This window comes from Sebastes umbrosus, chromosome 4, assembly GCF_015220745.1.
Source record: "Sebastes umbrosus isolate fSebUmb1 chromosome 4, fSebUmb1.pri, whole genome shotgun sequence".
NCBI lineage: Eukaryota > Metazoa > Chordata > Actinopteri > Perciformes > Sebastidae > Sebastes > Sebastes umbrosus.
Genome location: NC_051272.1, coordinates 14,142,520 through 14,167,761, shown reverse-complemented (window position 1 = coordinate 14,167,761; position 25,242 = coordinate 14,142,520). Strand labels below are relative to the sequence as shown.

Genomic DNA, 25,242 nt, shown 5'->3' with positions numbered 1-25,242 from the left:
AACCCGGAATGAGTTCTTGGAGATAAGCTTTCATTTTCTGGTTCACAACTGATAACAGCAGTGTAATATAAACTCCATTTGTGTGTAGGACAAGATAAGACATGGAGACAAACGTTTATAAGCTCACAAATTTAGTGCCCCATTCATTGTTAGTGGTGCAGCTTCAGGCCATTAATCAGCGTGACACTGCTGATTAAAGTTTGGGGTTTTTGGTATCTTGCTTTGAGCAATGGTTGCTTATACTCATGCAGAAATAAGCTCATACTCAGTTATATTGTACTCTGTGCCTTACCTTCTCTGAAGTGGCGATACAGATGTTTCTCATGCGTGCCTCTTGTTCGAAGGCCTCTATACCAGTTTCACCATAATCGCCCTCCGATGCCACAGTGGACACGTACGTCCAGTTGAAGAAGCGGAGGATCTCGGCCATGGCTTTGGCCTGGTAGAAGTCGGGGGGCACCGTGCGGGCGAAGTAATCGTAGCGGGACTTATCGCTGAGCTTGGCACTGGTCGAAGCATAGCTTATCTGAGGAATCTGAAAGAGCCTGAGAAGATTGGCAACCTGTGGCAGGAGAGAGAAATAAATCAGCCGAAATAATTCCAAACTCGTTCTTGTAAATTAAACCATCACAACTGAATCGTAGGAACTTAACATTAATTGATTGATAACTTTTCCAGTCTGGATTCTTCAGCAAATGGAGATATGAAGTGAAAAAGTTGTATTTTGCTAATGAGTGTTGTTTCAGAATAAACACACATTTTAGTCTGAGAGAAACTTTCATTGTTATTTGCTTAAGAACTTAAAGGATATTTCCCATAATTTTAGTCTAAATTAGTCCATTTGATGTCATGTAGCTTGAGTTGGATTTGAATTGACGGATTGATTTTGATCACAATTTATTTATTTTTTTTTTTTACTTCTGATATCTGAATCGTATTGTATTTTGTCCCATTAACCTCTGATTAATTTATGCAAAGTGTTATAAAAAATCTGGAACTGCATTAAACTCCAGACTGAATGCATTCAAACAGCTACTTATAGTGTTTACAATGCATATGTTCTGAGAGGTTGCGGCAACAGAGCAAATTACTGTGCAATTAATTTAATGGGGCACTTGATATAAGCAGTACACCCAGAGAACGGGAAACTGGAGGATACGCAGAAGATGTGGTGAAGTATCTCAAAAACATATGTGTGTATTACACGGGATGAGTAACAAACTTAAAAATGTAAAATGTGGATTTCACTAAGAATTATATAGAATGAACAATTTCTCTGGTATCTACATATCAGTTACAGCAGCAGAGGATTTGTCCACCCCTTGGATTGCTTAAAGGGCGGGTCCATCTGCGTTCTGTTACGTTTTATTGAAATGGGAATGTATGCTGCATCGATCGGTCAGTTCGTTTGTGTTATTGTGTGACTTTCTGATCCGAACTAACGTGGCGCCCACAGCAGTACATTGCTTAGCTTCTGTGCCGGTACTCCTGTATGCTTCTCCAAACTGGGAGCACACTGACCGCCCTCTAAGTTCTTCTATTAAACATTAATACACTGACTATAAGGATGTGTATATATACTGTACAAGTAGCATCGTCATCATGTAGAAACCTACGTCAGATCACATGGGAAACAATTTTTAGAAGGGCTTGGGGAAAATAGCATTTTGATGCTAAAACATACAAACTTTGAACAAAATTTGAATGTTCGGATTTAAATACATAAGGGACACCACTGGGAAGCTACAGAATGATATAAAAACCTAAAAAAAATAATAATGGAACTGTCCTTTTAAAAGGTGCAACCATACATAACGGATACTCAGAGTTCAGATCTGATTTCAACATTTCTGAATTGGTGACAAAAATCACGGATCCATTGGGTATCCCACACAATAAACGAGTGTTTCAGTTTGTAGGGAGCTCCTGTCTCTAATATGGTCCAATGGGGTAAAGGCAGACCAAAACAAAATCAGTGTCTTTGTAAAAGACAGTTTCTTCTTGGTAGCTGGCAAGTAAAGATGCCTAAGGACTGTCAGCCAGCAGAGGAAATAATGTGTCTGTGAATAATGTCAAAACATATCAAGTAGCGTACAATATTATTAACTGCAATAAACTGCTCAGCCACAGACATGCAGCAACTACAGGGGTAGCCTTGTTGTGTTTGAGGCTTTTGTTAAATTTCCCCTTTGACCGCCTGGTCTGTGCTGGAGAGCAGATATCCATGTGTGTCAAGCTCTACACAGTCTACAACCGAGTAATAAAACTTTGATCACTGGCACATTGACAAAAACTTGGAAATAAGACCCACAAAAATAAATTGGAATTGGAATTATTATTATTTTTTCATCAAAGGAAAAATTAGAACATATTTAGAAGGTTGCTGCTGATAGGAATTGCTTCATGCATAATGTGATTATTTGAAGATAAAAGACAATGCAGCAAGTGCAGGCATATATGCACATGGAGAAACACAAAATAGCACACACACGCACGCACACACACACACACATAGAAGTTCAATAAATCACTGACTCATGCATTAGTGATGGCCATCATCTGGGGTCTACTGATGTCCATATAATATTCCCTTTTACTGTTGATTGGGGTTCGGTCATGTTCTCTTCATTACAATTTCAGTCACAGACGGCAACACAAATATAATTGCTACACATTCTCATGCGCACAAAGGGCGTGTAAACATACACATTCAAACGCACGCAAATAAACAGGAACTACACAGCCATTCTGTTCGCGCCTCCGTTTAATCCTTTTAGAGCGCATCACTCTGGGCTTTTCTATATTTCATTCATAGCTCAGTTGATGAGCTGTTTTGACAACATGTCAGAATCTCATTAGACTAATAATGTAGGAGATTAGGAGAGAAAACACACTCGTATACGTACGCGAATGTGCACAAAAACAGGTTGACACATACGCAGACACCTGCACTGACACACACACACACACATGGATGGCTGTTTATAGTACTCCAGGCAGGTTTTTATGGTTTTAAGATGGCAGTTGACTTAAATGTCAGGGAAGGTCACGCTGCAAAATGTAACCGCATTGCTCCATTACCTGCCGCTGAACAATGACTACATCTAGCTAAGAGGCCTGTCTGTAGGGACATGGAGAGTTTACTCTGTTAGTGAAAGCTGCTCCCTTCCTGTCAGATAGACAGAGAGAGAGAGAGAGAGAGAGAGGGAGAAGGGAGATGTACTGTAGGAATGGGTTGAATATGAGAGACGGGTAGAAAAAAAATGAAAGGGAAGGAGGAAAAAATGGTGCAGTGGAGGGCTGCTGTGTGTTTTCTGCTTGGAATGCAAGTCACACACAGAGAGACACACACACACATACACACACACACACACACGTGTACGAACGGAGGGGAGGAATGATGCCTGCTATGTAAATGCCCTCAAAACATTGGAGTTTAGTTGTGCATGGTTAAACATGAAATAATTCCCTATTACTTCATTTAGAAGCAGCAAGACAGAAGTGGAGAGGCATGAAGGAGTAGCTGGATTAGCTTCACTGGCACGAGATCAGAAAGCAGAGCACAGTTCGGGTCTCGTAAACAGTGCTGCCCCTCGGAAAAGACCGGCAAAAACAACAGCAACAAAAAGGGCAACAAGAGTGAGCTGCAAGAAAGCGAGGGATAATTATGAGTGATGAAGGACAAGAGACAGAGCAGATGTGTTAACAATGGCCGCCCCAGGAAGAAGGAGGAGGAGAAGAAAGGGGGCTGAGGTCAGCATACACTGAGCTCTCCCCAAATAGCCGCGAGGGATGCCTCTGAATGCATATAAAGAAGGAGAAAAGAGAGAAGTAGGCAGTGATGAGAAGGAAGAGAGCAAAGATTTAAGGGACTGAAAAAAACTGAAATACATAAAAAGGGGGGAGAGAGAGAAGAAGAGAGGATGAGAAAGGGAAGACAGAGAGACAGTTGCAGAGATTAGGGATTTAAGGACTGATAGGAGGATGCTTTTGTGCAGTCACAGAGGAGTAAAGGAGAAGGAGGTTTTATGCTAAACTATGCAAATTATACAGCTCTGTGACAAGAGCTACAAGAGACGCACAAAAACACACCCATGGAAAACTTGATTCTAAGAAATAAGTACACACAAAAACACACACACACATGCATTGACACGGTCATGTCACTGGAAGTCAGCTTCTGCACACTCAGTCATGAGTTAAGGATGAGAGAAGAAGTCGCCAAGGAAGGTAAAGTTAGATGATGATGGTAAAAACAATACTCCTGTATACCTGCACGCTGTGTGTTACCTGTATGGAGACGCTGCTGAAGGATCCACCTATGACTCCGGCGATTGCGAGCGGGCTGTCGTCCTGCAGAGCGTAAGATCCGTCTGGACAGATGAACTCTGTGTCGTCCACCTTGGTGAGGGAGGCTCTTACAAACTCCAGAGCCTAGGAAACACACCCACATGGATATTTCATTTCAAACGCTGTGCAACACACGGGGTACCATATGGTCTATATTATCTATTTATTCTTAATCAGCCTGCGACACACTTTGAATTACGTTCTTCTTTATAAGAAATATGCAACATATAAAGACTGATTGATACTTTTCTAGAATGTAATCTCTTTGAAGGGACTATAAAAGCCTGTTGGGGCTCTTAATTGCTGTCAGAACAGGGTCCAAATTGCAAATAAACTCCCCTGATACCGAGGCACATCATAACATATTGCTAGTATGCGGAGAAACAGGCAATGAACCTGCAATCCACTTAGGAAAACCAAAATGTCAAGAATCCAGGGTTTATACAATCAGTCAAAGAGCTCATTGTATAAGATCACTGGATGCATCATCCCTAAATAGCTCAGCAATAACACACAATATATTTTTTGAAGATAACAATCCCTGAGGGAAAGTGTTTTTTTTTTTTATCCGCCTCATTTCCCTCATCGCAAATAGCTTCAATCTCTATTTCTCATCAAGGATTTGCTGCTATCATCTGAGGCAAAATCCTTTACCCGTCGTGGATAAAATAGAATTTTGAGGTACATTTACTTTACCTGAATATTACCTTTTTAATGAGACCTTATAGTTCTACTCCATTTAAAATGGAAACAGTGCACTTTTTCTCTTACACAACTTACTTTGCAGAGAAACTTTTTGAAATATAAAATGTTGCAAAAGTTCAAGTCGCCCGGCAGCACAAGAGAACAGACAGCTAATTAAACAAACTGTATCTGGACTGTGCTGTATCTAAAAAGTTGTATCAGCATTCACAGGTAAAAGCAGATATAACTCAACTCTCTACAACACAAAAGTAGGAGAGTGTCTTGGAGAATATACGCTCTGAGTCCCTGATCAGACAGTGTGTTTTAGCAGCCTGGAGCGGCTTTTTGTGATTGTTTTCAATGAGATTGAAGAGTTTTGCGCACTACTTTTGCGTTGCTGAGCGCCTCAAATGTATCTGTTCTGTGCGCCTCACGGTATTACAGGACCGCCTTGAAAGTCTCAAGTTGAAAATGATTCAACTCCGAGCGGAAAATCACCCGACATCATGAGCGTTTTTTTCTCATTGGGGTGACTTTTGCTGGAGCTACTGTTTACCACGATCTATACACAAAACAGCAGAAGGCAAATTAGTGCGGTACTTGAGATTTTGGGTAAGTTGTTTTCATTAATTCAAACCGTACTATTAACTATTCTGGTCACATATAGTTCATGGTTTGTAATAAGGTAATGTTAGCACTCATTTGGTTGTTGCCTAGCAACATAGAAAATAAAAAAGACTCGGAAAACTGCAAAAATAAAAACGCTCTGTCTGATTGTGCAAAAAAAAGGAAATGCGGTGCGTCTCATGTTTTCCCCTATAAAACTCGCTCTGTCTGATCAGCTATTATTTTAGTGATGTTCTAGTCTAGTATTTTTTTAAGTTGCTGAGGGGCGTGTACGGAGCAAATGTATCTTCTTTATCATTATTTATCATCTGGAGAGCTGCCACTTCTATGCAGGGAATCGTGGACTTTGATGCTGTCGAAGTGTTTTCACTTTGACTCGGCACAGATCGACTGCACACGAATCCCTCCAGTTTATGACTTTATAAACGTCACTATTTTTATGGACTTTGTTTAGCATAATCTGTGTCTTCTCTTCGGCCCAGAAGTCCTGTGGCCATCTCAACAAATGCCTGCACAGGCAGCCCGTGTTTTGGTTCGCTTGGAAATAGTCCGAGACCACCTCTCACAAGCGATTTGAGACCGGTTGTTTTTGTCTGCACCGGATTAAGATTACTGCGATCACAACCGCCCAAATGAACCGCACCAGAGTTTGATTGAAGTGGACTAAATGTTGGCTTGTGAAAGTGCCCTAAGTGGTTTTGTTGCCTTAACCCTCACCAAGTTGTTTCCAATGAAAATGGAAGTTTATTTGGAAAAGACTGTGTGCATGTAACGAGCTGAAATTGACACGTGTTGCTGGCCGTTTGTAGGAAAGAGAAGATATCATACGAACCGTTGTATGAGGATACGCTGATTATTTTCAGTAGTGAAATGATGCAAGAACAGCTAGAAATACTGCTCAAAGAACACACAACTAGCTATCAAAGTGGTTTCTTGTAATTGGGTAAATTACTAATGACATATCTTGAACAAGTATGTTTGCATCTTGTGCAAATTAAAGTGATTTTGATGAACATATCTAAGATTACACCTTACACACATGTGAACAGTGTTTTAAGTGGATAGCAAGCAGCATAAACCTAAGATGAGAAAAGTATTCCTTTGACAGAAAAGTGTATTTAAATACTGTCCGGAATCATCTCCCATTGAGAAACATGCAGAGATTATGTACAGTGACCACGCTAACCCACCTGCTCCAGTGCGTAGGTGTCTCTGGAGCAGGTGTCCAGGATGTGGACCCCGAGAGAGACCCCAGGCAACAAAAAGTCGTCCTGGTTGATTCTGTCAATGGCAAACAGCATGGCCTCCAGCCTCTGGATCCCTCTGTCCTCGTTCACACGCCCACACTCCTCCATCCCGGCACCTTTCTCGTGCACCGGGAACAGACCGCCGAGCACCAGGTCTCCCTCGATGCGGATCTCCCGGCGGGACTGAGGCGGGTCTCCGACAGAGAGCAAGACGCCCCGACACATCATGACCAGGATCAGAGCGGGAACGCAGGCCACCATGTTGGGCTCAAGAAGGGCTAGGATTGTCAAAATGTGAGGAGAGGCTTGACAGACAGTGAGGCAGAGGGAGGTGGGGGGCTGAGGATGAAGGTTAGGGGTGAGGGGTTAAGGGTGGTGCGCGGTGGGGTTGAGTCGAGCAGTGGCCGTGGATGCTTGGGTCGGTTTGTGGCCCATGAAACGGTCAGGGAGAGCTGAACTGGACCACACATGGAGGGGCACACCATCTGGACATCAGTCCTGCTTGGAGAGGAAGAGGAGAGGACATATAACTTAAGTCAATCCACGTGTCACAGGACAAATCACAAAGCTGTCAGGAGCTGCACAACGAAATACTTTTGTAAGTGTCACTATAAAGTCTAAAAACAGCAAAGTAGACCTTTAGTGAAGTTTGGGCACACTGTTAACAAGGGCTCAAAGTTGTTTCCGCTTCACAGCCAAAGCCAGGCCATGACTAAAAGGGATATAGAATTGTTTGGAGATTGTTCTCCCTCCCTCTCTCCCTTACATCACCCAGTAAACTTTCTTCTTGTAAGTGTGTGTGTGTGTATGTGTGTGTATGTGTGTGTGTTTGCCCCTGGTTGTATCAGGATAAGCCAGCTTAGATGGCTGGTTGATACATGAGCCCAGCCTTCTCATGCCACAGATCAGAAAAGCTTCTCTAGTCTGATCTCTGTTCCAACAATTCTCCGCTCGTCCATGAGTTTATACCCCTATGCGTGTGCGTGTGTGTGTGTGTGTGTGTGTGCGTGTGTGTGTGTGTGTTTTATCAGATTTCTTGCGCCTCTCTCCTCTGCATAATTACAGTGTGAGGACTGAATGCATTTTTACCATGAAAGAGGCAACAATGGGGCCAACAACAGCTGATGCTACTTATCATAGCTTACAACTCAATTAAGCTATCACTGTATGTGTTCACATTCCTCCTCTTTCCTCAGACATAGCCTGGACCATTTTAGTAAACAATATAAAGCATTTGATCTTATTTTTAAAGGGGCAATGCACAGATTTTATGGATGAATTGAAATTATTTTGGTCGTTCTTCATGTAGCGTCATCATCAAGTCACCTTTTCAATTCCAATACTTTGGTTTATCGACCTGCAAAAATATGATATTCACGTCAGACTACTTTGTGTTTACTGGTAATTAACAAATGTTAGCGTGCTTACACGCTAAACTAAGATAGTAAACATTATACCTGCTGAACATCAGCATGTTAGACTTTATAGCCTATAAATATGGACGACATGACACCTTCCCAAAAGTGAAGCCAAAACATCTGGATCGCCCTCTGGTGGCTGGCTGCAGTATAGGTCATAAGTCCCGCCCCCTCCATGTTAGCGGAAGGGACATGGGCCAAACTAAAAAAGTCAAAGACCCAAAGATGGTTTCTGTCATTTTAGGTAGTTTTTTATCACACGTATGTATGTTCAAGTGTTCATTTTTAATTCGTTATTTGGTGCTATAAAAAGGGGATGAGACGTCATGATTGACAGCTGCTCTGAGGGAAGCTGCTGGAGGCTCGGGAATTATACGAGAGAAGAGATTTAACTTTAACTTTCCATCACGTATCACGAGTTTCTACAATAGAACACAATTTGATCATAAATGTAGTTATAGAGATATTATGATAAGTTGCTGTGCGCTAATGTAGCAGCTAGGTGGCTCACGCTAACAACCTGCGGTCATGCTCGGCTTGTGATTGGCTCAGGCGGGTGTGTGGGCGGGACCTCGATACCGTGGCTCCAGATCCCCGATCACTACTGTCCAGACTCTGGCTGCAAATGACGTCAACATCTCAAGATTGCATCTCCCGTATATGGGATATCTTGGCTTCATTTTGTGTACATTGGGAGGAAGTGGAGACGCGTCGTCCATCTATATATACAGTCTGTGGTACAGCCTCACAGAGTCGCTAGCATGGCTGTAGATTCTTGGTCTTGTTTTCATAAGAATGTGGCAAAATACAGACTGCATTTACACGTGTAAGAGATCCGGTTACAATGCGAGCAATACCACCTCCAACCGTGGTCTGGCTGATCTGATAGCATTCTTATTACAATGCCTTCTACGTGCATTATAGCCACAGCTTACACCTTGCATTTTTCTTTATTCAGATAAGATATGAAGATATATTGCACGTTAATACCATGTGGAAATGGGGTATAAGTCAGCATATCCCAGCCCCCGCCGCATTGATTTTGACCTTTCTTTTCTTGCAAGTTCTACAACTTTATGCAAATGCGATACTAGATGACCAAGGCTTCCAAGATTCAGCTGTAAGATATAATAAATAACCCTTTCTTACTCTAGTCCCTCTCCCTCTCTCTTTCTCTCGGTGTTTATGTCTTTTAAACCATTTGGCTAATGCAAAGTCGGTAAAGCCCAGAGTAGGAAATAGCTGTCTTCTTTTAAATTCTGTCTCTCATGTCTTCCCGGTCCTCAGGAGAGATAAGACAAGAAGCTGGAGGTTGACGTTTTGACTTAGAAAATCAATCTAGACCGTGGAGCAGGCATGTAGTGAAATTTCTGTTAATTGCTGGCATCTCTGGCCGAAACCCTGGTTTGTGTGTATATGTGTGTGTGTGTGTGTGTGTGTGTGTTTGAGAGAGTGTGTGTGTATGCCCCCCCATATTTGGTGGGCAGGTAGGAGGATGAAAGCTTCTCTTAGATGCAGGCAGCTCAGATTTTTCTGCAGGCGGCTGCCATACCTTTACCACTCTGCTCTGTAATATGACACACACACACACACGTACAGACAAACACACAAACCCCAGACAAACACCCACCCACACACACACACACACACTCAGACACACACTCTCACACGCATGCACAAGCACACACACCTCTGCTTCTCTGAGGGGTTGACCTAAAAGCAGACTATTTCTATGTCTCCCTTCTCTCTCAACCAACAAAGATCTGAGTTATTAGTGTGTTCAGGAAAGACTCAGATATGATGAATGTATGATAAATGATGATTACAGGAGTGCTACCACCCCATTTGAACCACAAGTAAAATTTGTATGAGGTACCCTGATATGGTCTTTTAAAGTCGTGTCCTGTCAAAATCCCACAGGAGACTACCTGACATGTATTTGATGAATATATAATTCAACTTAATGCCTGTTCTTTTTGGAAAGGAAATTGATGGTGTCTATGAAAGATTTATATCCATTCATTCTCCAAGCCGTCACACACACTAGATGTGTGTGTCCATAGCATGTGTGTTTGTGCATTGGGGGGAAGAAAGGCAGAACCCCTTTGAATGATTTCCAGTATTCCACGGAAAAGCTGTTCCTGGAAATAAACTCTTCAAACAAACTTACATCATTATTAGAGGCCACTTTTTAAACTAACACAAAGGGGAACTTTGTAATGAGCTCAGTTTTGAGGACAACACTGCAACAAGGCTGCAGATGAGGCTGTGCATTTGTTTTGAGCATGTGTGCGTTTGTGTATACACATGGATGTGTGTGTTGTAGCATATAAAATTGTATATTTATGGAGCTGAGACTCTAACAACGGTTTCACTCGACGCCTTACTTTGACACTACGCTTTAATGTAATTGGCAGCTCTTGAAGTAAATAATATCTCCCAGCATTTTTTTTTTTTACACCGCTGTCACGGTGTCCAACTGAAATTGAATGTTTGCTTCATTATAACCTCTTGGAAAGTGCCCAAACCCAGCTTCCTGTCTCAAGAGCAACTGTGCAAGCAAAGTACACACTGTGAAACAGAAAATGTTTCACTGCTTTCTTTATTATCAGAAATATTGCCGGGCCAAGCAGGCTTAAGTACAGGACAGAATATATTGCAGGCATTTTTAAGGATCATAGTATTTTTGTATGTGTGAGCCCTTTTATTAGAAAGCAAGTAAACTACTGTTTATATTCTTCTATTCTATAAGTACGAAACAGCTTACATCAGATTGATGAATGCATTTTTTTCCTCACTTTTCATGCAGCCACTGGTTATAGATCATGTTAGTTCATGGAGTGAGCATAAATTATATTCTTTGTTTTGTCAGAGAAACATTGACTAGTTTTACATGCACAAAATATTCAGTTTATGGCCCTTATTCAGAAAAAGACCATATTCCTACTAAGCTGTGAAAATGAATATTGCACTAATATTTCTGTTTACACGCAGCCGTGCATACTGCGATTAACGTAACCGATGGCAGACTTGTTGGACTGTGTGAACACAGCCTCAGCCTTTTTCATGCCTTCAACCACCTTCTTGAAAAGATTGCGATATTTGTGCATGTCCAAAAAAACGTTAATATTCACGTCTTTCATAATGTTTAAAAGTAGTCATGCTTCTCCTTTCGACCAGCAATGTGGGATTTTATTTTGGGCATGCATCTCTGCAAACTCTCGGCTAGCTGGTTTGTGTACAACGCACAGAGCTGGCCGCAATCAGGCAAGAGGCCGTGTGTCGCAAACTGCCGTAAAAATCCCAATTGAAAAGCATATTCAGAATACGCTGTATACATGTCCAAAGAACGTTCTTAATATCTGAATAAAATCAGTATATCCCACGTCTTAATCGGAAAATGCTCCATTTGGAATAAGGTCTTATATTCATATTCATGTCATATAAGAAGTTGAGGGTTTGGCGTACTCCATTTGGCGACCTACTCTCAAACCTCAACTGTAAGAGCGTTCTACCTTGAAGACAACCAGAGGATGTTTTGGGTAAGAGCTTGGGCATAAAAGCAAATAAGCAAAAAGTTGTACTTTCATTAGGGCTGACCCGAATGCTTCGAAGCTTTGACCATTGCCATGGTAATCGACCTCTAAATCCGTATTCGAATGCTTCATTAGTATGTAATAATAATGTATAATTCCTAAAATAGCCGATGGAATAAGGAATAATCCTACAACTTTATTCATTATTCATATTCCATAATATTAATAATTCTCAGATGGATATCGCTGTTTGTTGTGTGTGGAGGTGCGTGTGTGTTGAGTAGTGCGGCAGCGGCACTGTCCTGGGCACTGAAACGGGGGGGATGGAGACAGACAGACAGAAGAACATGTCAGTATGCTGCGCCGCACCATGCCGCGAAGCTTCGAATACCTTTGAATATTACTATTAGCTTTGAAGCCCAAAAAAACGGTATTCGGGACAGCCCTAACTTTCATATTCTACGAGTAAAATCAGTAATGAAGACATTCACTTGTTACACATATAGTACATACCACATATAGGCATTATATGTCTTACCTGAATAAAGAAGGATAAGAGCAGATGGCAGCTGGCACATGGCAACATCACCACAGACACCTATTAAAGAGAGATGGGGGACACACATGAGGAGAGTAAACAACAGCCAGAAAACAACCTGACTGTCAATAGAAGAAGAGGAGAGCGGAGGCTGACTACTGACCCTTCTCCCTGGGAGCTATGATGCAGAGTAACATCTGACAGACAACCCCATTTCACCTCTGACCCTGCTCAAATCTAAAGTCAGTGAGTAGGTTGCATATACGCACCACCACACTCCTTCTTTTGCTTCTCGTGTTTCATCCACCGTTTCCTCCGTGGCGGCGCCCCCTGCATCCTCTCCTCCTCTCCCACCCTCTCCTTGCTGGTGCTCCACTCAACTCTACCCATTTATTTCCACCTCCCTTCCACCCTCTACAGCCCTCGCTCTCCCCCTAACAGGCAGGGCTGCTGTGGATGACACGTATCCAGCTGAGAGCAGCCATGCAGGGTCGATGGACCGCAGTACACCGAGAGGAGAGATAGCCCCACGAACCAGCCCTCTGTGTGTGTTTTCTTCCCTCTGTGTGTGCTTGTTTATCTGCCTATAGTGCGCCTCACAGAGCTGCACCGATGACGTGAATCTCGCAGTATGGGGAGACACTGTATGTGAAAGTGTGTGTCGTTTTTTTGTGTGTAAATTTCGGAGAAAGAGAGTTGGCGTATCAGCAGCTTTTGTTATTACAGAACAACAGACTCCCTATTAGACCTGCACACCATCAGAGGTTTATCAGTTAATTCATCCAATTGCTTTGTGTGTTTCTCTCTCTCTCTCTTTCTATATCTCCCTCTCTTATGCCAAATAAGTACTGTGCAACTCATTACTGCTGAGGGAATGTGTGTAGTCCTTTTCTCCAAATGTGCGGAAAAGTGTACTACTTTAATCTTGACCTCACATAACAATTACGTGCGCGTCTGTGTGTCGGCACGGTGTCCCACACTTCTGACAGTCTAAACGGGTGCAATGGGCTGTGACCATTAATTATTCAAGAAGTGCTTTTTAGGCAGGAAAGACTGATGATCCATAAATAGGACAGAAAGATATCACAAAACACAACAGCCAAAACAGCCAGCGAGACATGATGCAAAACAGAAATTTTAAATAAAATATCTGTGGGTGGGTGACGACAGCTAACTTGGGTTAAACCGCCTTAATCGCCACTTATTACCAATCGCAATCAATAATCAGGTACTCGATCGATCTCGGATGACTATTGATGTTCCGTTCACACAGTCCGATAGAAACCAACCTTTCCTGTATTGATTAATCAGTCCTTTTCTTGACCTGCATTAGGTTCAAAGGGTAAAGGCCGTATCATGTTAAAAACATAGAAATGGATTTTCCTGGACCTTAAAGGCAGCTGAAATTGAAAAGGTTTTAACTACACAACAATTGATCTTTGCTTAACAAAAGAACCGCAGCTCCCCGTTTTGTAGCGCACAATCCACACGCTGTAATAGATAAAGGAGTACATGTACGATGAAAATTGGATTAACCCGTACAAGAGGTGGTGTTCTTCAGGGGCACACAGACTAAGCTGTGCTCTCGTGTGCAGTGGGTACTCCAAAGGGATTCTCCACTAAAAGAGCTTTTAACCTTTGAGCACAACACAAAGTCGACAGTGGGAGTGCTACGCATTGTGGACTGTTTTACACAGTACATTTTAACACAGTGAGACCTCCAAAAATGGTTTGGAACATGAAAGCTTTTGATAAACTGCTATAATTGACAGAAAATTAATCATTAATTCGGATTAAATTTCCATTTCATTACCTATTTAAGTTTAAATCAGTGGGCTACCTCCGGTTCTGAAAAGTAAAGCCAATGCAGAAGTGCCTTAAACTTGCATTCTTTCTAACAGCCAGCAGGGGGCGACTCCTCTGGTTGCAAAAAGAAGTCTGATTTTATAGAAGTCTATGAGAAAAGGACCCTACTTCTCACTTGATTTATTGCCTCAGTAAAAATTATAAACATGAGGTTATGGTCTCAATCGCTAGTTTCAAGTCTTCTTCAATACAGCATGATGTTCATTTAGTAAATTATGGTCCCATTTAGAGTCAAATAGACCATAAAGCAGGGGGTGCTTTAGGGCGTGGCTACCTTGTGATTGACAGCTCGCTACCACGGCGTTGTCTGGTCTAGGAGTTGTCCGTGTTTTCGTCTACAACTTTAACCCTTTCACAGTGTTTTCAGTTGATGAAAGTTCATTTTAACATTTTGGTAAAAATGTCTTATTCAGCGTTTGGTTGTATTTAGCTCCACCCTCTCGTGTCACTTGTGGTTGCAAAATACCAAGATGGCGATGGCCAAAATGCCAAACTCGAGGCTTCAAAACGGCAGTCCACAAAACCAATGAGTGACGTCACGGTGTCTACGTCCACTTCTAATATACAGTTTATGGTTTATATCAAGCAAAGATGCAGAACAACAGCTGGTTCCAGCATCTCAAATATGAGGACCTTCTGCTTTTCTCTGTTTTTATCGTTGTAAATTAAATATGTTTGGATTTATTTAATGTTTTTCTGTCATTTTATCGACTGAAATTGAAAAACAATTTAGATGATTACTATATAGTATTATACAGTAAAAGTAATTGTTAGTTGCAGCCCTAGATGTATCTGTTGTGGCTTCCCATTGAGTTTCCGTTAGTTGTCTTCATTGTCTTTTTCCTGAGTTTGGGTGGTCCACAGCTCAACTGACATGACCTGATTAAAGACGGCTGCTCAGCCTAAAAACAGACCAGGGTTGGAGAATGTGTGAAGGCATTCATCAGATCGGCGTTCTATCACTGTAGAGGGCGGCGGGCCTGTCACACGGAGAATTACCTCTTTGTGGATGGCATCTATCAACTTAACTGTCATGTAATGACCCTGGGAGTCATCATGTAGCATCAGTCAACCTCTTCATGGCACGGGTGCTGCTGCATCCTACTTAATTCATGTTCACACCCCACCCGTCTGTCGTCACTGCGGTCGATGCATGAGGTGTACGGAGCGTTAAAATGGACAGGTAGAGAGTAATGGAGAGTATTGATCACAGTGTACATCAGACACTTAGAGGAATAAATAGAATTGGTTTGGACAGAGACACAAGACTCCTAAGAGGAAATAATGTTGGTTGATTCAGGTTCGGTGGTGATGTGTAAATGTGATGTACTAACTCTTTGATTTGCTCTCCCACATTAGCCCTGGGTTTGCCATCATCATCATAATTGGAAGACTAATTGTTCCCACTGCAGCACAACAAGTCCAACCTATTGTATTGAAACATTGACCCTAGTAATAAACAACAAACACAGGTCTTTCACCCAGGAGACCGCTGTTCGTGTCTCGTGTGAAACCATATGATAACAAGCGTAGTTATTTGACGTCAGTGGTGTAATAATACTTTACGTTACAGTACTTTAGTATTTTTTGGGAGTATTTGTACCTTACTTGAGTTTTTATATTTCTGTCAACTCTCACTTGTACTCCACTGCATTTCCTAAATAAAATGTGTATTTTTACTCCGATACATTTCCCCTATAAGCATCTCCGTTACTCGTTACTCTTGCAAGCAAGCAGGTTTGGCAAATCAGTGGTTGCTTACTTTTTTATATACAGCATTTACTTGTACTTTTACTTTAAATACTTAAGTACATTTAATATCAGAAAATTACTTTTGAAGGACAGAAAATATCCGAACACTTTTACTCAAGTAATATTCTAATAGGGGACTTTAACTTCTACAAAAGTCATTTTCTGGTTAGATATCTGTACTTTTACTCAAGTGTTGCTTTCAGGTACTTTATCAACGACTGTTTGACGTAAAAAACGTATTTATTTCAACCCCAACCACAATGGTTTTCTTTTTCTTTTTCTTTTGTTGCGTAAGTAAACCTAAAAACGAAGTAAATCTACATTGGAGGTTTATTTTGAGACTATATGCATGTAACAAGCGGAAACTGTATGTTTCCTTGAACATGGAAGTTTATTTTGAAAAGACACTATGCATGTAACGAGCGGAAACTGACCATACCGACACGTTGTCCCCGACACAACCAAACTGACGCCAGAACGCGTACCTAGTGCGTCATAGTTTGTAGACTGACCAAGTTGCCGTATTTGACGAGTTGGGAGTGAAAACCTGTTGCCTGTATGTCTGTTGTTTAAAGGAGAAGAAGCACAGACTTCTGTGGGCTCCTTCCTTTTGTTATATTTATGTATATAGATAAATTGTCCTTGCTAAATTATGAAAGGCATAGTTATGTTTAACAGACTTCTTCAGATTAATTTCTTTGTTTATGCTTTGCAGAAACCAACATTTTCAGGAAATTAGCAACAGAATTGCGTATTATATGATCGATCATTGTTTGCTATGCTGAATCTTCAGCATGGAATGTGAGAGATGATAAAAAGTACACACTATGAATGCAAATGCTGTATGCTCTATAATTTATTGATTGTTTCACCGTGACATTCACAGCTGACTTGTAGTTCCCAGGTGTTTGGCAGATGCCCACACAGCAGTGAGCAAGGAGAAGCTGTGTGGTCGGATTGAGAGGGTTCAACCTGCGAGTGCAGTAGTTACTATACCTGATGCAATAGAGGGAAAAGATTGACAAGGTTATTGTGCCTGTAGTGTAATCATAACCTGAGGCAGAGGTTATTTAAATTGCTGGAAGACACTGTGTGACAGAAAGCTTTGCATTGTCAGATTACTTGGGAAATTCATGGGAACTAAATATTTTTTTTTTTTAAAATATCTATTTTGTTTATGTTTAGCACGTTTTCCTTTTGGTTAAGACCATATGTGGTAAATGCAGCAATGATGTTTTTCTTTTGAACGTGAACTGGAATGCCTTTGTATTTGTATTGGATATTATTGTGTTTTCATGTGATCCCTGGTGTTGTGGGCCATGAATTATTTTCTTCATTAATTCATCCAACAATTATTTAGTACTTAAAGCTGCAGTAGGCAGAATGTTTTTGGCATCATTGGGCAACAATTCCATAATAACCTTTCAACATATTGTAATTCAAGTATTCTGAGAGAAAACTAGACTTTTACACCTCCTCATGACTGTTTTCAGGCTTTAAAAAAACTAAAAGACATTGACCAATCACAGGTCATTTCAGAGTGAGAGCGTTCCTATTGGCTGTTCATTCAACGGAGGCAGCTGTCAATCACTTGCAAACTCCGATCAAATGTTTTCAGAAACATCTTGTAGTGTACTGTTTAGCTGTACAATTAGAAAGTTTGCTCCGGCGGGTGGGTTGCTTGGTATTTCCTCAACGTATCTCAACATGGCTACCGGGTCATAAACTTTCTCATTTTACAGCTAAACAGTACACTACAAGATGTTTCTGAAAACATTTGAGGTGAGAAATAGGCATTACAGTAAGAGAATATTGATTAATGTTTGATCAGCGCTGCCTAGTTTGACCGTTTGATTGGAGTTTGTGAGTGATTGACAGCTGCTCAGAGACTGCGGGCTCCAGCTCGGCTCTGATTGGTTGTTTTCCTCCGGTCTGTGAAATCTTGCAGATGCCATTAGGAGCACCGGAGGACACAGAGGAACATGATTTTTTTTCAGATTACCTGTCTCATGCATTACTGTGAGGATAAAGTGGCCGTTATATAAAAATAACTTTTCTTAATCATATTGGCTCCAATTCAACCCACTGCTGCTTTAAAATACAGTGGATACAATAATTCAACATGTGACATTGCTGACCTAAGGATGTAGAACTTCACACTATTGGTATGTGCACTATTCACTGTTTTAGTGATGTGCTTTGTGCCTGAAACAATGGATCAAAAATACATAAATGGAAAAAAATGCTCCACCATCACCAAATAAGATATCACTAGCACGTACATATGTATACATTTGTATTGTTATTTTCTATTTTTAGATTGCTCACCCTAAACAGTGACCCAATTTTGCATCATCTCCTGGATTTTATTGTGCTGAGCCGACAAAATTACTCTGAATTATTAGATATCTCAACTGTTGCACCGAGTCAGTTAAAACAGCAGATAAAAGTTCCTTGAACGGTTGCTACTGACTTACTGTACCTTCTCTCACAATGGCGTTTTGTATAGGAGCCACTGCATGACCAGTAAACCACCTTTCACTATCCATCTCACACACACACACAGACACACACACGCACACACACACACACACACACACACACACACTGCTTCCCTCCTCAAGCTCATCATTTATTAAAGAGTCTGATCTCTCTCTGAGACACACCATCACAGCTGTACATCCCACTGCCCTTTCACTGCCTCATCCCCTGAGTGTATGTATGTGTGTGTGTGTGTGTGTGCGCGCATGTAGGGAAGGATGGAAGCCAGTGAACAGAGAACAGTGTGTGTGTGTATTGTGACGGTTGTTGCTGATGAGAGGTGAGCTGTGGGAAGCAGCAGTGATTTCCAGACTCTTCCCTGTTTCCTCACCAGAGCACAACAGTGTAAGAAATATGTGGAGCGGAGCGACAGTAGTAACAAAAAAATAGAAAACTTGAAAAGCCAAGAACTTCAGGAAGCCTTCAGGAGCATATTGAAGGACCTATGTTATGGTATCAATTTAATTCTTGTTGTGAATCTCAATCTGAAACGTTAGTTGTGATGAACAGAAACCTTTGCAGCAGCGTCGCGGCTTCATCAGTGTATCTGCACATATCTGCCCTGGTTTTCATGGACCACATATATCAGTTGCTATAACAGAAAATGTTGAGATATTGCTGGAAACTTCACCTGTATGTAACAATAACAATAGTTTATATTATATAATAGGGCCTTAGCAAAACTACTAACTCAAAACTATTTTGCAAAATTACTTGCAGGTAACGATAAAGCTCCTTATGTCCTAGTTCAATGCTCATCTGTAGCTTTCTTTTCAATTTACACACAAATATGTCATGTTAGCAACAGCAACAACAACTCACTTTTTATGTACAGTATATATTTGTTGATACTCTGTTCAGCTGATGTTTGCATGGAGTTACCTACCTGTTTTATTAGTGTATTAGACTCCTCTTGACTCTACTGAGATTAGATCCCATGTTTCCATCCCTCGGTCTTCTTCAGCGTCGATAAACACATGAAACCAGAAAAAGAAAGAATAAAGTGAAAGAGGACAATTCAGCAACTATTTCTATAATTAATATGTGTTACCATTCTAAGCATTGTGTTTAATGTGATGTTCATTTAATTTGTGGTTTGTATTTTAATGTGAAAACAGCTAACAAAGAGTTAAATCAGTCACTTTAAAATGAATTCAGCACCATGGACAGCTACATCAAGAAGCTCTGATATGCTGAAACACCTGTAGAGCTTCACACGTTTTCATACAGACACTCTCAAGAATACACCGATAACTTGATTATTAATTAAGCACAGAGCCACCTCTCGTAATTCAAATGTCTTACTAAACATTTGTAAATAATTACAAAATGTTCTTGCAAAACATTTACAATGCTGAACACATTTTGAATATGTTATCTGACAAATAGTTAATTATTAAGTAATAGTAACACATACATTATTATCCATTAATCATGAAGTCATTGTTTAATAAGGACTCATGACTATTCATATATTTTCATTCATGGCTTTTCATATGCCACTGTATAGAACTACATGAAATACACTGAGTGATATTAATATTGCAAAAGTAACAACATTAACACACTCTTTAAACCATACTAAAGCAGAGTTTAAATATCCTCAAAAACAACAGGATTTACCACAGGGTAGTGTACTTTTCAGAATTACATTATATACACTAAGTACAAATTAGTAAATGATTAAAAAGTAGATGTTGACTCAAGCGCTTAATGTAAGTTCACTCAAAAGTAGCATGCTTTCTATAAGTATATCAAAGTCAGGTAAATATGTAAATCTACTTTTAATAAATGCACTTTGGTCTACACTGACAGCACATTAAGGACGGACAAACTAAAACTGTATATCACAGTACATGAAACCACATAAGAAGTACCAAAAATGTATTGAAAATATACATTGAAATGGTAGAACACATTTCTAACAAACTCATATGCTGAAAATATACCTTTAGTTTGTAAAAAAAACATACTATGTGATTCTGCCATTAGTAGTAGAAGGCAGCTTTTGCATCAATCAGGCCAAAGTTTTCTGTGTCATTAAGTTGGCCCTTACAGATCTCCATTGATCCGTTACATTGTTTTATCTGGATCATATTGTACTTCAGTCCTTCAGTGACCATGCCACCTTCTTGCCAGATCTTCTGTACAAGAGATACGGTATTCTCTGAGAGGCTTGGGTCAAATGGCACAACCCGATCTCACCGGAAGGCGTATAAATAGCACAACATTACACAGACATTCCTTGTGTCATGAGAACACATTTTAGACTTTTCGCATGTCATTTGTATGCAGCTTTTTGCATGTCATAACAAAACTACGATAACATCCACAGTTAGGTTTAGGCAACAAAACCACAAAATGTCATGGTTGAGCTTAAAATAAGTATGTAAACTAAGCTAAATACATACGGAAACAACATAACACAACTACGGAAAACACAAACGTCACTGAAAAAACAAACACCGGTCTCCTGGTTAGAAGTCCAGTGTTTGTTGGACCCATCCACCTCTCCACCCGCCAACCATAAACGGTCTTTCTTGTTTTTTTATACTTCGTCTTCAACTCCTACCGTATCATTTATACGTGGATACGTTTACATTGCCAGTCAATACAAGATACGTGGCGTACAAATGACACGTGGAAATCAAGAAAGGCGTACTTATTGCATGCTGAATGCCTTGCGCATTATCGTGGCATCCATACACCTTTTCGTGTGAACGGGCTGAAAACCAACAACCAAAACTCCAGCCGATCCAGATATACCCTAGTAACACATCTCAGATCAAGATGTGTAAACTGAAGCACTACCAGGGGCCACATCTGAAAAGTGCAAAAAAAATGTGCATGGCTTTTTGACACTACTGAACTTGTATTAAGTACTGCACCCAACATTTTTTAGAAACATAAATCATCTCCTGTAAACTTGAAAAGCAAACAGTTTGTCCTTCATGCAGCACGATGGCTGAGGTCAGCTAGAATTTGAGTTGGTTAAAATGTATTACAACAGTGACAAATCGTCCATAGAAAGCACTCTTAACGCATACTCCACATTTTTGCAGTCTATCTATACGCTCAGTACCTACTGACTCTATTTTCACCAAATAAATGGTTAACACACTTCCCCTCCATCTCAGTCCTAATGCACACTATGAGCAGGTGTGTTTACATATGAGTGGCTTACAGAGCATACTGAATGGATGGAGAGCAGAGAAGGGGATTATGCTGCAGGTGTGGATATTCTGATATGTTTTTTTCAAATGTGAAAACTGTGACTGACATGGCTGCCCCTCCGCTGCGCTCCATGAATGATAAAACAACAAACTTTTTACAGGTACTTTTCAGGCTCATAGGAGGCAAGCATTTCATACTCAAAAGAGTATTGTGTCAACGGCTGTGTCCGGAGAGCTGCCTTGCACGTTTACATTTTGTTTTACCCCAGAACTGACTGTATTTTTTTCCTTTTTTAACTTTAACTCAGGATTTAAATTTGGGTTGTGTGTCATCAATAACACATAATTGAACTTAGCTCAAAGTGTGATGTTGAAACAGGTCTGTATTTATCAAGCATATTATTAAGCAGATAAAAATCAATCACAGATCAACCCGCGATATTCTACAATCAGCACTGCTTGTGCTTCCCAAAATCTATGTCACATCACGTACTTACATCCACACACAACTCGTCTGCCAATTCACATATCCAATAAAACCAGAGTACATCACTGTTGCAGGGGCTTCCTTTTCCTACATGCACCGAGCTAGTACACCGCTAACGATGAGGTTCTGTGCTGCATGCAGTCCAGTGAGCGGTGCTCTGTGGAAGATACAAGGCCATTTGTACACACACACATACACACACACACATACACAAACACAAAAAAGAGGCACAAACGCAAGCTTATGTACGCACATTCACCAGCACAAAAATGCAAAAATTCAAGGCCAAATCTATTCTCTGACAGACAGCTGTCCCCTTACTCGCATATTCTCTGAACACACATTTATAAGAAGAAGCGTGTCTTTAAGGTTTAACAAGGCCATCAAATGTCCACCCACACGTGCGACCCCCTCCTACACCATGTTTGACCCTCCAAACACACACATTCACACACACACTTCAATGGTCAAACTGTACATATTGTACAAGTGTGAATGACCACATGTCTGAAATTGCAGTTAATTACGCAACAGGTTACACACACTCTCTGGCACAAACACATGAAATCTGCATACACACACAAACACGTTGCAATGAGTCAGTAAAGCAAAAAGTCAGAGGCAAACCAACGTAGAGATCAGATTTTGAAATTCTAAAATATATTAAACGCATTTTAAATATCTGATATTACTGTGTTAAAAGCAAGTAATTTGTCATTTTACACACCCACACCGAGCATGTTGACCCCACCCCTAAAGAATAGAAAAAGTCTGCATTCACTAAATGCTTTCAGTCCTTACTGCCATGCAACAAAATGCATCATTATTGATATTATTACTATCATTATTTGTATATCTGCTATGGGACCAAGCCTCTCATACATCTAGCTGTACAGGCACTCTCCAACCCTCCTCTGAGCACACGTTTGTTCTTTCACTCCTCTCTAATAGAGCACACAAAGAATAAGAGTTTATTTAAAATTCTCATTACTCTTAGTGTAGTAAGTCTATCTTCTGATGTTGATATTCCAATACTTAGGATATAGACATAGTAATTATCACAGAGGATCTGCAGAAGAATTGCACCATGATTTCCTTAAATCTTGTGACATATAATTCTAGTAATAATTTTCAATGCAGATATTTGACTCTGGGAAAACACGTTATTCTTGTCGGCTGCGTGCCATTTCAGCAAAGTTTACGTTTTTGATTAAGGAAAAGAAAAACAAAGGTGCATTACCACCAAGCCAAAGTTATTTATTGGCTGATCAGCACATCAATGAATACACTTCACTCTACACTGGGTTGGTGTTTAGTAGGAAACATGGTGTTTCAACACCATCTGAGGTGTGCATACAGTCCATGCCAATGTGATCACCAATGTACCATGACAGTAAATATATATTTTTTTTTACAATAATAGGAAATAATTGAACACTATGTACAAAACGTAAGGTCACTCTGTTGAGTGTTATGGCGACACACCTGCAGGAATCCAGGCCTTAATTTTCATCCAAATATACAAACATGTTATTTGGAGTTGGAGTGTAAAAGGTAAAAAGCATTTTGGGGGAGGAGAGAAGTTCATCACACCTAAAGCTCAGTGAAAAATATGAAACTGCTGCTGCACCAATAAGAGTCTTTGTCTAAAGTCTGTATCATCTGATGTGAAAATAGACATTTTTTTATCCTGCTGTACCTTTAGTACAGGTCCATGCTGCCTCTGCTCTGGAGGAAGGCGTGCAGAGTGGTTGTTGTGAGGCGATGGAGAAGTGATTCCTTCTGATAAACACTGACCACATATGGTTATCAGATCCACCTGTTTCCAGAGACGCACTATACCCGCCCATCTCCATCTTTTCCTCCAAGCCTTTGGGACATGCCTTCATGGTGCAGGTCTGTCTGAAACCCAAATAACTTCTCCACGCAGCGTCAAATACGCAACTGCAGAGATACTCTTTGTTTCACCTTCTGTATCTTTATCCTGCATCTGCTGCAGAGATTAGCTTCTGGGGCTTTTTTTTCCCCCTTTATCACAGCCCAGCATCTGATTATAATAATAAATACATAGGAAGCACATTTTATGCAGCACAACTGGCTGTTTAAATCCTGCGCAAAGTTCAAAGCAGATTGTTCCCCCCACCAATGAGGATTGGCTGATCTGACGCGCGCACGAACGGTCCCGGACTGACAATTTTTCCTCTCTGCACTCTGTCGCCTACTAACCCGGAATCTTACACTGCAACAAACACATTTTTACCCAACCACCAGAAAGCAATATGTTTCTATTTGACCTACCTTGACGACTTGGATCCCTTCAGAAAAAAAAAAAGGTTGCGCACAAATCTTCAGCTGCTGGAACTGGAAGTTTGACTTTAGTCTACTCCTGATCCCTCGGAGGAGTCGCACTGAGAGAGAGAGAGAGAGAGAGAGGAGAGGAGAGGAGAGGATGGGCGCCTCTGCTCTGCGCGCCAGCTCCGTGTGCACGTGTGCATGTGTGTGTGTGCGCGTGCATGTGAGAGAGAGTGAGTGAGAGTGAGACCGAGAGAGAGAGAGAGAGAGAGAGAGAAACAACAGACGTGGAGAGCTGTAGCCCCTTGCCAAAGGATGCTTCAGTCTCCTAGCAACAACAATCGATCTGGCAAGGAGACATTTTTATTGGATAAAAAGAAAACTTAGCCATTCACCCCCCCCCCAACCACATGTTTACCACTCAGAACAACAACTCCAGCTATAGCTTTACTGAGTGAAGAGAGAGATGATCCCAGATGAATGTTTGTTTGAGGTGCAGAATGACGTACAGAATTTCATCTGTCCTTGCAACCTGACTCAAAACATATATAGATGAAAAAAGGCGTCCTTTTTTTTCTTTTTATTTCATGCAAGCTCCATCAATGTTTTAACACAGTATTTCACTCTACGATGTTCAGCGGCAAAGAAAAACTGTGCGAGCAAGCGGCACTGAACATGAAAAACCTGGCATTGGCTGCACGGTTCACTGGTAGAAATATACTGTAGCACAT

The 25,242-nt window shown here is 40.8% G+C and overlaps 1 protein-coding gene across 4 annotated transcripts in view; it reads right to left on the bottom strand.

Annotated features, from left to right (window-relative positions):
* Positions 1 to 24,710, bottom strand: part of grm3 (glutamate receptor, metabotropic 3) — a 46,254-nt gene extending 21,544 nt beyond the window's left edge. The window contains exons 1-7 of one of the 4 annotated variants that reach the window (XM_037767353.1): positions 24,518 to 24,710; positions 22,230 to 22,376; positions 19,446 to 19,517; positions 12,401 to 12,460; positions 6,852 to 7,406; positions 4,291 to 4,434; positions 293 to 562 (exon numbers count right to left, since the gene is read on the bottom strand). In XM_037767353.1, coding sequence (XP_037623281.1) covers positions 293 to 562; positions 4,291 to 4,434; positions 6,852 to 7,169 — 732 coding nt within the window. In that variant the 5' untranslated portion in view covers positions 7,170 to 7,406; positions 12,401 to 12,460; positions 19,446 to 19,517; positions 22,230 to 22,376; positions 24,518 to 24,710. Of the gene's footprint in view, positions 1 to 292; positions 563 to 4,290; positions 4,435 to 6,851; positions 7,410 to 12,400; positions 12,461 to 19,445; positions 19,518 to 22,229; positions 22,377 to 24,517 lie in introns of all 4 variants that reach the window. The other 3 variants (XM_037767352.1, XM_037767351.1, XM_037767354.1) reach the window with 3 other exon arrangements.
* Positions 24,711 to 25,242: the final 532 nt, after the last annotated feature.